The sequence below is a fragment of the Microcaecilia unicolor genome, chromosome 5 (genome assembly GCF_901765095.1).
Source record: "Microcaecilia unicolor chromosome 5, aMicUni1.1, whole genome shotgun sequence".
NCBI classification, from domain to species: Eukaryota; Metazoa; Chordata; class Amphibia; order Gymnophiona; family Siphonopidae; genus Microcaecilia; species Microcaecilia unicolor.
This window is the reverse complement of record NC_044035.1, coordinates 220,167,885-220,184,243: the sequence shown is the minus strand read 5'-3', so window position 1 is coordinate 220,184,243 and position 16,359 is coordinate 220,167,885. Positions and strand designations below refer to the sequence as shown.

Sequence of the window (16,359 nt, the reverse complement as noted above, 5' to 3'; positions counted from 1 at the left end):
AGTCCTTTCACAAGCTCCATCTGTAAACCATATTAACCCATCAGATAAGGGTTCAAAAGTAAGACAGTGAAATGTAGGGATTTCTATAGTATCGATCTCACCCTCTTGATCGACAGGAAAAAGCAGATCTATCTTATTTCTCTGTTCTTTAGTTAATGGTATTATCCTTATATCCTGTCCTAAAAGTACTGCTTGATATTTTCCAAATCTAGTGGCTGTCAATGCCGTCTGGCTAGGGCTCAACAGCGTTTTAATCGTGTGGTTGGTATGTATTACAATAGGAACAAAAGGCATTTGTGCTCTCCATTTGCCTACTGCAGCCACTATAGCTGTCAGTAACTTTGGTATTTCTTGCATTCCTTTTTCCACATGATTAAAAGAGCCTGACAAAAAAGCTACTGGTGCATTTACTTCATTATTTTGATTAATCATAGCTGCCCAACTATTTCCCATGTCTTTTACCCATAGATGCACAGGTGATTGGATATCTATTACTGCTAACGGTCCTGGAGATAATAAATCCCTCACAATCTTAGCCAATACCATCTTATCCTGTTCTTCCAATACAATTAGTGTATTCTTTGGTGTGGCTGCGGGCAGTTTCAAATGTTTATAAAGTCTCATTACTTTTTGTGTATAATTTGGTATCCATTGTCTGCAGTAATTTAACATTCCCAAAACAGCACGTAACTGGGTAACTGTTTGCGGTACCGGAGTCTCATTTAAAATAGATATAACTTCCGGTATAATGACCTTATGTTCTGCTGAAACATTTTGTCCTAAAAAGGTGACAGTAGACTGAGCTATAACACATTTTTCCCTGTTACATTTATATCCTAACTCTCCTAATAACAAAAATAATTTTCTAGTCCATTCTAGGCATTCTGCTTCAGTCTCAGCAGACAATAGAATATCTACATAGACAAACAATGACACCGTGTCAGGCAATTGACTCCTGAAATCCTTTAAATCCATCATTAGTTGTTTTGAGAATACCGATGGACTATCAGTAAAGCCTTGAGGCATCCTAGTCCACCTGTATGCCTCATTCTGTACTATAAATGACGTCAAATCCCTAGACTCTGGATGAAGAGGTATTGAAAAGAATGCATTAGACAAGTCAATAACAGTGTTATATGCATATATATTCTGAGTGTGCAGAAGTGTAGCAGGATTTGCACAAATCGGAAATTGATTTCTTGTAATCTCATTTAGCTCTCTTAAATCATGTACTATCCTTACATTGTTTTCCCCTTTCGGGACCGGAAACAATGGGGTATTGTACGGGGATACTGAAGGTTCAATAATACCACATTTCAATAATTTACCAATGTGTTCCAAGGTTTTGGATACTAATTTAGGTCGTATGGGGTAAGGGTCTTGCTTCGGCCCCTTTGCCCCTTCTATTAATTCTATCTTATGGGGTTTTGCATTTATGGCTAGTCCATATGGTGAATCACTTGTACTCCAAATATGTTGTGGTAATTCTTCCATAACCCTTACTTTATTTTCATTATTCAACTGCTGGACCATGGTGAGCAAACTTGGTATTTCTTTATTTCCAAAATCTAAACACAATCCTAATTGAGACAATAAGTCTCTACCACACAAATTTACTGGGCAATCAGGTGCCACTAAGAAGGGTACCACAGCCTCCCTTGAACCGTGCGGTTGGCATTCCAAGCGCACCAGAGTCGGTTCCGTTAGCCTTTTTCTTTGTTCTATCCCCATAAATCCCACTGTTGTTCTATACTGATTTGAAAGCTTAACTCCCTCTGGTTTTGCACATAACACAGAGGTACTCGCCCCTGTATCTATCAAAAATCTCACAGGAGTTCCATATTTGCCAATTGTCAATGTAATAAAGGGCTCCCTTGTGTCTAACCTGAAAATCATTCCCTCTTCCTGACACTGATCTGCTTCCAGTCAATAGCATTGGTCTGGAATATTCTGCCAAGTTGGAAAAGCATTTACAGTACCCTGTCTCTGTACTGCAGCTCCTGGTCCCTGTGATTGCGTCGCTGGCTGCTGTATTGCAGTCTGCGGGGCACTCGCAGGTATCCCTACTACTTGTGGCATTAATCCTTGCTGCGTCTGCATTTGTACTTGGGGCATTCCTGCATTCTGATAACATTCTGAAGCATAGTGACCAAATTGCTGACAAATCATATTGTTCAGATGTTATTAAAGATTTTAAATCACCTCTTCTATTAGACCTACACACAGAACTAGCTAGGACTGTGACTAATTCAAGCCAGATGATCTCTTAACACTGCAGGAATCTCACTTAAAAAAGAGTCAAACAAAGTTAAATTGCAAAGACATTCCACATAAAGAACTAGAAACAGAATAACACATATTTTAAAATAAACAGAGATCACCTTATAAGACAAAATCAAACTTATTTAAATCTAATCTAAAACAATCTTTTAAAAAGGAACAAAACAAATTTCAGTTCTTCCTGACCTGTCTAACCTAGCTTAGCAACAGCCAGACACCGAGAAATCAAAACCAGATGGCCTTCCTTCACTTTACAGGACTGAAAAGTTAAACACCAAATCAATAGCGCTGCAGAAAGAGCAGCCTTAATATTTCCTACGCCCGATGCTGCACACAGAGCTTTAAAATCCCCAATAGTTAATTGAGTTCCTGCTGTTGCCTGTTCTCTCCCATCTAATTCATTATCCCCTCCCTTTTCACTTTCTGAATCACTGGGGGGGTCATCAAGAGCCGAATACCCAGCGCATGGCACAGGGCGCTTTGACTTTGATTCCTTCATTTTATCAGTCGCCCTTATGGGGCACAACGTGTCCCTGCTAGATTCATATGACGGGGGATTATTTCTTTCTGCCTCTTTTTGTATCCTATCTACATCAGCATGAAACAGATCTGCTGCTAAAGAAAATAAATTCCAAATTGTAAGATGCTTCTCTAAGCTTTTCTTCTGCCTAGTTTTATTTTTATTTTCTTGTAAGTAGCTCAGGAGAGATAATAATTTTGGACGATCAAACGATCCATCCTGAGACCAGCTCAAAACAGAATCTTTTGCATCATATTTGATCCATTTCTCATGTATTTTTTCAATCTGTTTTTTTTCTAATGGGAATAATTCTATGACATGCTGCAAAGGGGAGCATTTTTTTGAACTATCCAAATCTAAATACATAGCATATACAGGAGGCTTTTCTTTCTTATCTGCCCCTTTCCCTTTCATTTTATTCTGACTATTACAATTTCTCCTATAGAGCCACAATCTACAAAAATATACTAATGCACTTAAACAAAGAAAATATACAAAAAAGAAAACTACAAAGCTAAACAAACTCATGCATCTTCTTATTTCTCTTTTTAGCAAGCCCAGGAGTTATCACCTGTATGTCCACGTCAGTAGTTTGATCAATCCCACATCAGTGGAGCACAGAAATCATCAGGTTTAAACAACGCTTGCTTTGCTTTCAATCCTGTAAAAAACTTCATTAACAACAACTTAATTTGTCCTTCGTCTCGCCTTCTCTTTTCCGTGTGCGGCCTACTCCTGGCTGGCTCGCCACTTTTGTATAAAAGGATGCCGCCACTTTTGTAGAGAACGCCAGACGAATTTCATATTTAATATAAAAAATTTACTCATTTGTTTAGTGTACAAGCTGATTACCATCAATAGGGGTAGTCAGGAAGCATTTCTGTACTCAAAACACATCTACACACACAAGCAATATACAGCAAGCTTAAGGCAAATCAAAAATGCTATAGACAGACAAAGAAAAATTCAAAATGCTTACTTATTTCTTTGTTCCACTCTCCTTATAATCTTCTCCTGATATCACGTGCTTGCAGGCTGTACCATACCATAAATCCTACAGCAGAACATATGCTGCATCTGGTTCCCATTATCGGCCCCCCCTTCTTGCCAGACTTTCTGGAGCCACGCCTTTGGCTGATGTGGGCCCCATCATGTCCCAGGAGATTTAGTGTTGAAACAGCTTGCTCTGCATGTTCTTTGAAGCTTTCCACCTCTATTCTTCCATGCTTTTATTCAACATTTTCATGCTTTCATTCAACAAGAGATATTACCAGAATATTTTACTTGTTTGAAGAAACAGTGTGTTTTAAGCCTGTAAAATGTATTGTCTATTTTCCTGTCTTAAATATGTCTGAAGTGTATTTCTCCTGTTTGGCCAGCAGATGGTGCATGTCTATGCTTGAAGTTGTTATAAGGAACTGAGTGTTCTTTTTCTTTAACGCAAGCAGTGGTATACGTTTAAAACTTGTTGACCGGGCTCTGATTGACCTGGAGTTTGAAATTACCCAGTAGTGCTGACTGTTGCTTCAGTCTTAGTCTGGAAGAAGAAAGAGACAGATTTTTTTGATAAGGCTCTGTGAACAATTGTATGTCCTGATCTTCCCAGGTACTGTTTAGACAGTATGCAAATGTTTTAGTTAGTTTTCTAATTGATCCATATTTCAGTTACCTGTTGTTGTTTGCCAATTGCACATTTTTGTCCACTGTTCCAAGTTCTGTGAATAAACACAATTGTTTGTTCGTTATGCCTGTCTGAACTGATAAAGAATCCTGGTGGTTTGTGTGTTGGGTCTGTGAGTGCTTTCTGGGAACTGTGAAACCACTGGGAGTGTGGCAACAGTAATATAGAAATCACTGGGGATAATTTGAGAGCAGGAGACTCGCCCAGAGGCAGTTGTGACCCAGTCAGTGGGAGAAGGGTGCTAATGTTGAGCACAAGTGGCAGGTGCAGGCGGACCTGAGCTTTGCTGGGGATAAACCCTATACAGTGGGGGAAATAAGTATTTGATCCCTTGCTGATTTTGTAAGTTTGCCCACTGACAAAGACATGAGCAGCCCATAATTGAAGGGTAGGTTATTGGTAACAGTGAGAGATAGCACATCACAAATTAAATCCGGAAAATCACATTGTGGAAAGTATATGAATTTATTTGCATTCTGCAGAGGGAAATAAGTATTTAATCCCTCTGGCAAACAAGACCTAATACTTGGTGGCAAAACCCTTGTTGGCAAGCACAGCGGTCAGACGTCTTCTGTAGTTGATGATGAGGTTTGCACACATGTCAGGAGGAATTTTGGTCCACTCCTCTTTGCAGATCATCTCTAAATCATTAAGAGTTCTGGGCTGTCGCTTGGCAACTTGCAGCTTCAGCTCCCTCCATAAGTTTTCAATGGGATTAAGGTCTGGTGACTGGCTAGGCCACTCCATGACCCTAATGTGCTTCTTCCTGAGCCACTCCTTTGTTGCCTTGGCTGTATGTTTTGGGTCATTGTCGTGCTGGAAGACCCAGCCACGACCCATTTTTAAGGCCCTGGCGGAGGGAAGGAGGTTGTCACTCAGAATTGTACGGTACATGGCCCCATCCATTCTCCCATTGATGCGGTGAAGTAGTCCTGTGCCCTTAGCAGAGAAACACCCCCAAAACATAACATTTCCACCTCCATGCTTGACAGTGGGGACGGTGTTCTTTGGGTCATAGGCAGCATTTCTCTTCCTCCAAACACGGCGAGTTGAGTTCATGCCAAAGAGCTCAATTTTTGTCTCATCTGACCACAGCACCTTCTCCCAATCACTCTCGGCATCATCCAGGTGTTCACTGGCAAACTTCAGACGGGCCGTCACATGTGCCTTCCGGAGCAGGGGGACCTTGCGGGCACTGCAGGATTGCAATCCGTTATGTCGTAATGTGTTACCAATGGTTTTCGTGGTGACAGTGGTCCCAGCTGCCTTGAGATCATTGACAAGTTCCCCCCTTGTAGTTGTAGGCTGATTTCTAACCTTCCTCATGATCAAGGATACCCCACGAGGTGAGATTTTGCGTGGAGCCCCAGATCTTTGTCGATTGACAGTCATTTTGTACTTCTTCCATTTTCTTACTATGGCACCAACAGTTGTCTCCTTCTCGCCCAGCGTCTTACTGATGGTTTTGTAGCCCATTCCAGCCTTGTGCAGGTGTATGATCTTGTCCCTGACATCCTTAGACAGCTCCTTGCTCTTGGCCATTTTGTAGAGGTTAGAGTCTGACTGATTCACTGAGTCTGTGGACAGGTGTCTTTCATACAGGTGACCATTGCCGACAGCTGTCTGTCATGCAGGTAACGAGTTGATTTGGAGCATCTACCTGGTCTGTAGGGGCCAGATCTCTTACTGGTTGGTGGGGGATCAAATACTTATTTCCCTCTGCAGAATGCAAATAAATTCATATACTTTCCACAATGTGATTTTCCGGATTTAATTTGTGATGTGCTATCTCTCACTGTTACCAATAACCTACCCTTCAATTATGGGCTGCTCATGTCTTTGTCAGTGGGCAAACTTACAAAATCAGCAAGGGATCAAATACTTATTTCCCCCACTGTAAGTGGTCGCGGGGTAACCCCAGGTGGATGGCTAGGCGTTTCATGACAACCTGGTAGGATCTTGATTTTAGGAAACCGTGGAACCAATTGAGGACTGATCCACTAATACCAAAATGATCTAATAAATATATCAATATTTTGTGATTAACCGTGTCGAACACGCTGGACATGTGAAATTATGATTTTTCTACCCATGCTCGGTTCTTTCCTAAAATTTGCAATAAGGGTGCTAAGCTTTCTCAAGAAACCCAATGACTATTCAATACACACTAATAGTTATCTTGCCAACCACTGTAAAACACAGTATCATACAATCTTGTAAATATAATTGAATCAACGTAATCTCTAACAACTTTTAAATGTAAGCCACATTGAACCGAAACTCGTTTTTTGACAATTGCGGGATACAAGTATGAAAGGATGAATAAATAAATAAAATAAAATAAGAACTGTCTCAGTGTTAAAGGATGGTCAGGATTCAGATTGTGAGTTATGAAGAATGGAATAAGCCTGTTGGTAATCCATAAGCTAGTTTGCTACTAAGCCTTCCATTACTTTAACCAATAAAGGGATGGAGGCTACAGATCTATAATTAGATACTTCACTTCTACTAAGCTGTGGATTCTTTGGGATAGGGGTTAGAATTATTTTTCCATAATTTTTTCATCTATTTTTCCATCATCTATATATCCTTCTTCCTCTCCTAGGAGGAGTTTTCTAAAATTGATTATTCAAAAACTGAAGCGGCCCCAAGTGCCGTATAACATGGAAAATGATGCACATATAAGGTGGTGTCTCAGAAAACTTCTAGAATTTTGTCTAGGTTGTGAGAAGCTTTTTCTTATGCAGGCTGCTTTGGACAGCATCATCCAATTGTGAGGACTTGGTTCATGGAGAACACGTGCTACAGCTGAGTAAATTGGTTTTCTTTCTTCTTTCACCCCAGCAGGTCTCTCTAAGCCTCACCCCCTACAGTTTCTCTCGTAGTATGTTTGATGCCACTACTTTGGCTGAAGATGAAGCCTGGCATTTCACCAGCCAGCCATGGAACCTTGCACTTCACTTACCTTGCAGCATTGTGGGCCACAGCTGCCTTCACAAATCTAGCCATGCTGCTGTTTCAGGTCCACAGGTGCTGAAGAGAAAAAAGGCACTGTGTGTTTGAGGGTATTGTCAGCATCAGATTTCCTTTTTCTCCTCAACAGGCACAGGCCAGTGATGCCCTTTAATTCAACTTGGGCTGATGTCAGAGATGAAAGTCAGATAGGCTGTGTCTTTGGTTTGGGTTGCCTCTCTGTTCTTTTCAGTGCCAGTAGAACTGCATTGTGGGGTGAAGTCATGGGTTGTCTACACGTTTTCTAAATGGTCATCCTCAAAGAATAGGTTGGGTGTGCTAATCTTCCCAGTATTTCTTCAATGAAGACAAATGTGAAGAATTAATTTTATTTTTCTGCTGTTGCCTTATTCTTGAGCACCTTTTCCTCCTTGTCTCTTAATGATTTAGTTAACTCCCTTGTTTGTCCTTTCTATTTTCCATGTTAGGCCGTGCTCTTCATTTTGTAAAAGATGTTTCTCTATTTTTAATAGCCTCTTTCTCAACACTCTATGCAGGTAGTGATTTGAAGTGATTTCAACCTATGCCTATCCTTGTTGCTGATGGGCTAAGAAAACTTCCAGAGAAGAACTGCTATTCTCTCACTTCCCTTTCCAGTCATAGCATGTAACCAGAATAGCTCAGTCATGGAGGGAATGGTGGCCATGTTGTCTTCACTTCCCAAATTGGCAGGCCAGCCCAAAGACGGGGATTCCAGGTGTCAAGGGCTATAGCTTACCCGTGGGGCCCCAAGCACTGATTGGCTGAAGGCCCTGGCTTCCTGTGCCTGCTCACATCATTCAAAATTCTTAGTCTTGTCTTTAAAGGTCACTTGCTCTCTACCCTCCGCTCCTCCTCCAACCTCCTTTTCCTTCCTTAATCCACATTTTCTCCATTTAACCATCTCCTGTGAAATTGCTTTTAGCTATCTCTGCCCTCATTTATGAAACTAACTTCCTCCCTCACTCAGGTCTGAAATCTACTTGAAGACTTTCAAGTCATATGAACATAAGAGTAGCCATACTGGGTCAGACCAATGGTCCATCTAGCCCAGTATCCTGTTTTCCAAACAGTGGCCAAGCCAGGTCACAGGTACCTGGAAGAAACCCAAATCGTGGCAACACTTTTGCTCCTTCATGATCTAATGGTCCCACAAATTCCATTGCAGGCTTTCTGCTTCTGATTTACCTGAAAAAAGTTGTTACTGTGAGTTTTTGCTTCTGTGGCAAGTTTCTCTTCATATTCTTTTTTAGACTTCTTTATTAATACTTTGCATCTGACTTGCCAGTGCTTATATTGCTTCTTATTTCTTCATTTGGGTCCTTTTTCCATTCTTTGAAGGACAATCTTTTGGCTGTAATGGCCTCTTTTACTTCATCTTTTAACCACACTAGCTGACGTTTTCTCTTCCTTCCACCTTTGCAAATATGTGGAATGCATCTGGACTGGGCTTCCAAGATGGTACTATTGAATAACGGCGACCAGAATTGAACACAATATTCGAGGTGTGGTCGTACCATGGACCGATACAAAGACATTATATAACGTACTTACTTTTGTTTTCCATTCCTTTCCTAATAATACCTAACATTCTTTTTGCTTTCTTAGCCGCCACAACACACTGAGCAGAGGATTTCAATGTATCATCAACGATGACGCTGAGATCCCTTGCTTGGTCAGTGACTCCTAACGTGGAATCTTGCATTATGTAACTATGGTTCGGGCTCCTGTTTCCCAGATGCATCACTTTTCACTTGCTCACATTAAATGTCATTTGCCATATAGACGCCCAGTCTCCCAGTCTCGTAAGGTCCTCTTGTAATTTTTCACAGTCCTCTCGCAATTTAACAGCTTTGAATAACTTTGGGTCGTCAGCAAATTTAATTACCTCACTAGTTACTCCCATCTCTAGATCATTTATAAATATGTTAAAAAGCAGCGGTCCTAGCAAAGAACCCTGTGGAACCCCACTATCTACCCTTCTCCATTGAGAATACTGACCATTCAACCCTACTCTCTGTTTGCTATCTTTTAACCAGTTTTTAATCCACAATAGGACACTACCTCTTACCCCATGACTCTCCAATTTTCTCTGGAGTCTTTCATGAGGTACTTTTGTCAAACGCCTTTTGAAAATCCAGATATCGGCTCACCTTTATTGGCATGTTTGTTCACCCTTTCAAAGAAATGTAATAGATTGGTGAGGCAAGATTTCCCTTCACTAAATCCATGTTGGCTTTGTCTCATGCTTTTGAATATCCATGCTTTTGAATATGCTCTGTAATTTTGTTCTTTATAATGGTCTCTACCATTTTGCCTGGCACTGATGTGAGGCTCACCGGTCTATAATTTCCCAGATCCCCTCTGGAACCTTTTGTAAATATCGGCGTTACATTGGCTACCGTCCAATCTTCTGGTAGCACGCTTGATTTCAAAGATAAATTGCATATTACTAACTATAGTTCCACCAGTTCATTTTTCAATTCATGAATACCATCCGGTCCAGGAGATTTGCTACTCTTCAATTTGTCAAATTGTCCCGTTATATCCTCTAGGTTTATAGAGATTTCATTCACTTTCTCCGACTCATCAGCTTCGAATACCATTTCTGGCACCGGTATCTCTCCCAAATCTTCCTTGGTGAAGACCGAAGCAAAGAATTCATTTAAACTCTCTGCTATGGCTTTGTCTTCCCTGATCATCCCTTTTACCCCCACCCCCCTCCCACCCCACCCCCGGTCATCTAGCGATCCAACTGATTCTTTTCCTGCTTCTTATATACCTTTTTTAAAAAAGTTTACTATGTGTTTTTAACTGCAGCACAATCTTTTTTTCAAAGTCCCTCTGTTGCCTGCAAAATTGTTATTTTGTTTGACTCAATTCCCTCTTATAATATATATAGCGGGAACCCCCCTCCCTCCCACACACACACACACAATTTGATTCACCATATCATTGCAATATAATTTGTACCCTGGTAACCAGTGTCCCATTGGTTGTCCTCCTCCACCAGATGTCTGAAATGCTTATTAAAATCTACTTCATTTAGTGCTATATGCGCTTACTATCTTATTTTTTAGGCTTCTAGCATTTGTATACAGACCTTCAAACTGCGGTTTTTCCTTGGATCTACAAAATGCTTAGAGGTTGACTAACTTGAGATAAATGCCTAGGATGAGTTGCTCCCAAGATAAAGAAACTTGGCAATGAAGGGATCTCTACTTACAAAGTATATTGAAGTATCCTTTGATGGTTTCACTGATAACCAAAAACAGTAGTTCTGTTACAGGTTTAGCAGATATACCCCATAATCCCCTCTAGGCTTTCTTGCTACTAGTACCTTCTAGCCAACAGGAAGATGATGTGCCCTCATCGGGGGATTAGATACCACCTGTACAGGACTTTTTAGCTATTCTCTAAGATTCTGTTACATATGGCAGTTTTATCTCTTGCTAGCAGATCTTTGAATCCTATATACAGGATATCAATCCTCCATTTTAGCTGCCTTCAAATACAGTCCTTTAGATGTGGAAGAAGAGGCTAAAACAGCCTTCCTGATTGCTTTGGAGGACAAGAAATACACCTGTGGCGTTTAATCATAAGGCACCACATGACTTTTCATTCCTACTGACTTGAACTGAACTTGAGTCTGTGGACAGGAGATGAGGTTCTGCAATCCTGTACCAGTTGTGTGGCATCCCCTGGTATTACATTTCTTCTTCACTGTTGTATTAGTAGATTGTTAGTGATTTGTTATGGCATGTAAAACATTTATTATATTGGATGTAAACCACCTCAAACCTCTATGACAAGGTTGCTCGGTGTTGGTCCTTAAGGTCTGCAACCCAGTCATATTTTCAGGACTTCCCCAGTGAATATTCATGAGATCTATTTGCATGCACTGCCTCCATTGTATGCAAATAGATCTCATGCATATTCATTGTGGAAATCCTGAAAATTTGACTAGGTTGTGGTCCTCGAGGGCTGACATTGAGCACTCTTACAGTATGAGAATAGAAGTGGGTTACAAATGCTCATTTAAATTAAATTAAATCTGTGCCATGGTGGAACATTTTTTTCCAGATTACTAGAGATTGATATGGTTGTGCTTGTCTCTCCCTTTTCTTCCAGGAAGTTTTCACAGAAATGGAGGAGAAATATGGTGAAGTTGAAGAGATGAATGTTTGTGATAATCTTGGTGATCATCTCGTGGGCAATGTATATGTAAAGGTAGGGTATACAAATGCTGTTCCAGGAGCAGCTGGAATACTAAATAATAATCTGCTGTAGTATGTTTCTTCTTCCTTGAGAGAGGTATTTTTTGCAAACATTTAGTGTGACGCCATCCCACAAATTTTGGTCCTAGTTGGTCTCTTAAGGGTAATTATTCAGTCGCTGATGGTCAACATTTCTAATGACGAATGCCGGCATTATGCCCAGATATTTAATGCCGGGCCATGTCCAGGTACTGTTTGGGCCTGTTGGTGCTGGGTCTCAGAACCAAAAACCCAACACCTCACCCATACAAATTCCCCAACTGGTTTCTTAGCACCACCGGCCTGATAAGTACCAAAAAGAACTATGGGCAGACTTATACGGTCTGTGCCAGAGCTGGTGGTTGGGAGGCGGGGTTGGTGGTTGGGAGGCGGGGATAGGGCTGGCCAGACTTATACGGTCTGTGCACTGAAGAGGACAGTACAAATAAAAAAGTAGCACATATGAATTTATCTTCTTGGGCAGACTGGATGGACCGTGCAGGTCTTTTTCTGCCGTCATCTACTATGTTACTTTAAACAAGAGAAGCTTCTCACATTACCAAAGTTTATTCTTACCCAAGAACATGAAAAATAAGAAATAATAGAAAGTAAGGTGTAGCATTTAAGAAGCAGGGTAGTGAGGGAACATAAAAGGGGGGAGCCATGGAAATGGTCGCATATTCATTAGTCTATTGAGATAGACTTAAGGAAGATTTTCATTGACCCCCCTCCGCCTTCCAGACCAGGCATTTATATAGGGTTTCCAGCCTGAAGTACAAAGAACTGTTTTTTTAAGGAACACATCACCCAGGAATACGTCACACAGGAGATGTCATTTGTTTGTTACAAGGCACATAAAAATATATATATGTTGCATTTCCTTAAAAGGTATATCCTCAGTTCTTTGGTGAATAGCACATCCTCAGTAAAACAATTCTTTATCTTACTTCAAAGGATTCAGGATTCCTTTCCCACTGACCCCCTGCAATATGGCATTTTCCTATCCTGTCCTGACTGCAGGATTTCTGTCTTCTCTCCTCTGTCAGGTACCCCGCCCCTGTCACCTGGAAATTAGTTCCACAGCCTAAAAAGTCTCTAGAGGCTCTTTGAACACACTCATCATAAACAGTGAATGATATGACTCATTGTCTTTCAATTACCTGCCCAGAGGAAGGTAGGGAGGGGTGAGGTGCTTACTCCAATGGCCTTGCTTATATCCTTGTAATTCACAGAAAAAAAGAAGCCTTTACCTCTTATGGACTGTAGATTAATTCTTAGATATTAGATATTTAGCAGCACTGAAACTGCCTGGTCTAGGCCTTCATAAGTACACCTCCACCAACAGTACCAGCACTGAATATCTGGTTATGTGTGGTTGGTTGTCCCTTATACAATTAAATGTAATATTTAGCATATGACCACCTAAGGGAAAAAGATAGGGATAAGTTTTATGCAATCTGATTTGTCTGGTTAACTTAGGCAGTTAAATACTGACTCTGCCCCCAGACCATCATCAAAATAGCTGGCTATGTCTCACTTAACATCAATATTTGAGGTGGGAACTTTCCCATTATAGAAGAGTCATGTCCAGTTCCTACAGAGGTTGACACCATATGTATATTCCCCACCCTTTATGTTTGAATACTTTCCTATCCTTTTAATGGCATTCTTTTCAATTTCATTTATTGTTTTTATGCTGTAAATAGCTTTGACCAAGCAGTCCCTTATGCAGTTAAATGTAATATTTAGCATATGACCACCTAAGTGAAAAAGATAGGGATAAGTTTTATGCAATCTGATTTGTCCGGTTAACTTAGGCAGTTAAATACTGACTCTGCCCCAAGACCATCATCAAAATAGCTGGCTATGTCTTTAGCAGTTAGTGCTGATTGCAGTAACCAGTTAATATCAATGGATAACCCCACTCAAGTCATCTAACTCATCAGGAACCTTTTGAATGCCAGACCTTTAGTTCATTGACTCATTTCCTGATATTGTCTTCAGATCATGTTCATCCTACTGTTCAGCTGGGTTTGTGACGTACCACTTGCCTTTCAGCTTTAAGTCAAGATTTAGAAGTTCTTCAATTGCTGCTGTTTCTGTCCTACTTTCTTCCTTTTAAGACTTCTGCTCTTTTTTGACAAAAGCAGCATAAGGAAATGTTTCTTCTGTCAGATTCTTTTTGGATATATGTCAGTTGCGTCTGCCTCATCTTAGAAAATTCGCTGTTCATACTTAAATGTTCGCATCTGCCGATAACATAAGGATGTCAGATGCGCTATGTTAGGTGAGCAGGATTTTTAAATAATGTGCATTAAATAATGAGTCATGAAGCATGGAAATGCACGCAGAGTAGCTCTTATGCAGAATGAATAATTTGACTTTTGTCAAACTTTGCAAGCTGTATTATTCACTGAAAGCTAACAGATATTGTGATCTATATTGGGACTGATAAGTTCAAGTGAAACAAGCTGTTTGTAATTTGGGAGTGTGCCTAGATCAAGTGATTGTGACGTCAATTCAGGAGATGGATACAGGCTTACAGAAAGCACGAATGCTTCAAGGCTTCACTTTTACGGAGTCAGCTTCAGAACGTTGGAGGTATATAGGATTGTGGTATCTCCGAATCCAGAAGGTTCAAAACTTCCAAAATATAATTCTTTAGCCTCCACTGCAGACAGACCCACGAGTTAAGAAAGTTCAAACACTTCAAGTTTAAACTTGTAAGACCATTATTCAACCATTCCATATGTTGATGTACCATCATTTTATCTTTCATAAGTTCAACTTGTACTTTAATACCATCCACACACATTGTTCCAGTGAGGCCAACCATATTGATATAAGAACAATAATTGTTGCCATTCTGGGACAGACAGAAGTTTCATCAATCCTAGTATCCTGTTTCCAACAGTGGCCATTCCAGGTCACAAGCAACTGGCAAGATCCCAAAACAGTATAGCAGATTTTATGCTGCTTATCCTAGAAATAAGCACTGGATATTCTGATTTGAAGGCCAATTTCTCAGTTATAAATTTAATCGCAGCAACATCATTAGGTAGAAATCAAATCATGCACACTAACCAGAGCAGATCAAATAACGTCCAGCATAATTTAAGGAGGGCCTCGACAGAGGAGAGAACAGGGTTACAGGTTCTGTTATAATATCCTCAGTCAGCAAATGCTCAGTTGCCAATCCTCCAAGGCCTCTCCCTGTAATGATTTCAGTACCTCATGAGGAGATTCTTTCTCCCAAGGACTCCTCTCCTACCTCCACTTGTCAGCTGCTTTCTATTCTATACGCCACTCCTCTCTATGTACTGGCTACAAGTCTGCTCCTAGGGAGGCTGTGTCCCTCCCTGTCCAAGAGGTACTCCAGGAGGTTCTCGTTTGGAATTTGGAGTCCCCTGTGTCGGTCCTTGTCCTGCCCAAGAAGATTGACACTATATACCGGATCTACTGCACACATGGATTTGATAAGCCCCAGTTGCCTCATCATTTCATGGTGGTGGAATCTGCCTTCAAAAGAGCCAGGAGTTCTAGAGACTGCTTCGGTGCCCCCAAGCAGAAAAACTAGGACTTTGGACTCTTTTGGGAAGAAGATGTTCCAGGCCTCTATGCTTGTGTCCCATATCCTATCTTACCAGTTCTTCATGAGCATGTACTTGTGGGACTTGGTGTGCAGGTTGCTAGACTTGGCTGACTTTCTCCCACCTGTTACCCAAGCAGCACAAGTCGTGTCATAAGTTTTTGGTCGAGGGCGCCTACAGTACTTCTGACGTGGTACCCACGATCTCTGCCTAAAGTATAGCAATATGCAGACTCTCATGGCTGCGTGTCACTGACTTGGAATGGGTGGTTCAGCAGAAGTTGGTGGATGCCCCATGCCGGGGGATAACCTGTTTGAAGAGAAGGTTGAGGAGGTCACTGACCAAATCAAAAAACATACTGATACCATCTCTTCTCTCCCCTGCCGGGTGCCTTCTACATCTGTCTCCTCATCTAGAAGGCCTTTTGGCAAGACAAGGGAGGGGTGCCTTCTACTCTGAGGCGTAAGTATGCCACCTCCGCTCGCCAGCCTGCTCAACCCCAGCGTGCTTGTTCTCATCAACAGCATGCACCTAAGACCCATGCTGCTCCCCAGTCAAAGCAAGGGACGAGTTTTCGACTGACTCCAGCAGAGCATAGCTGCTGTCAGTGTCGGTCCCGGATGACTTGCCAGTCGGGGGGGGGGGGGGGGGGGGGTGCTGAACCTTTTCCATGAAAGGTGGCACCTATAACCTCCGACCGCTGGGTTCTCCAAAAAGTCCGTTTCAGATATGCCCTAAATTGGCATCAGAGAGCTCATTACTTCACCTCTCATCACGAGCTAGTACTTGCAGAGGAACTCTCTGCTCTTCTACAGGCCCATATGGTCAAGCCTGTTCCACAAGGTGAAGAAGGGCAGGGATTCTATTCCAGGTACTTCCTTATACAAAAGAAAACAGGAGGGATGCATCCCATCCTAGACCTAAGGGCCCTGAACAAATTCCTGGTCAGAGAAAAATTTAGGATGGTTTCCCTGAGCACCCTTCTTCCCATGATTCAGGAAAACTATTGGCTATGCTCTCTGGACTTACAGGACACATATA

The 16,359-nt window shown here is 41.4% G+C and overlaps 1 protein-coding gene across 1 annotated transcript in view; it reads left to right on the top strand.

Annotated features, from left to right (window-relative positions):
• The window catches only part of U2AF1 (U2 small nuclear RNA auxiliary factor 1), a 396,385-nt gene that overhangs the window by 276,040 nt on the left and 103,986 nt on the right, over window positions 1–16,359 (top strand). Inside the window, exon 6 of the mRNA XM_030203793.1 lies at window positions 11,604–11,702. Within this exon, the coding sequence (XP_030059653.1) occupies window positions 11,604–11,702 (99 nt within the window). The remainder of the gene's footprint in view (window positions 1–11,603; window positions 11,703–16,359) is intronic.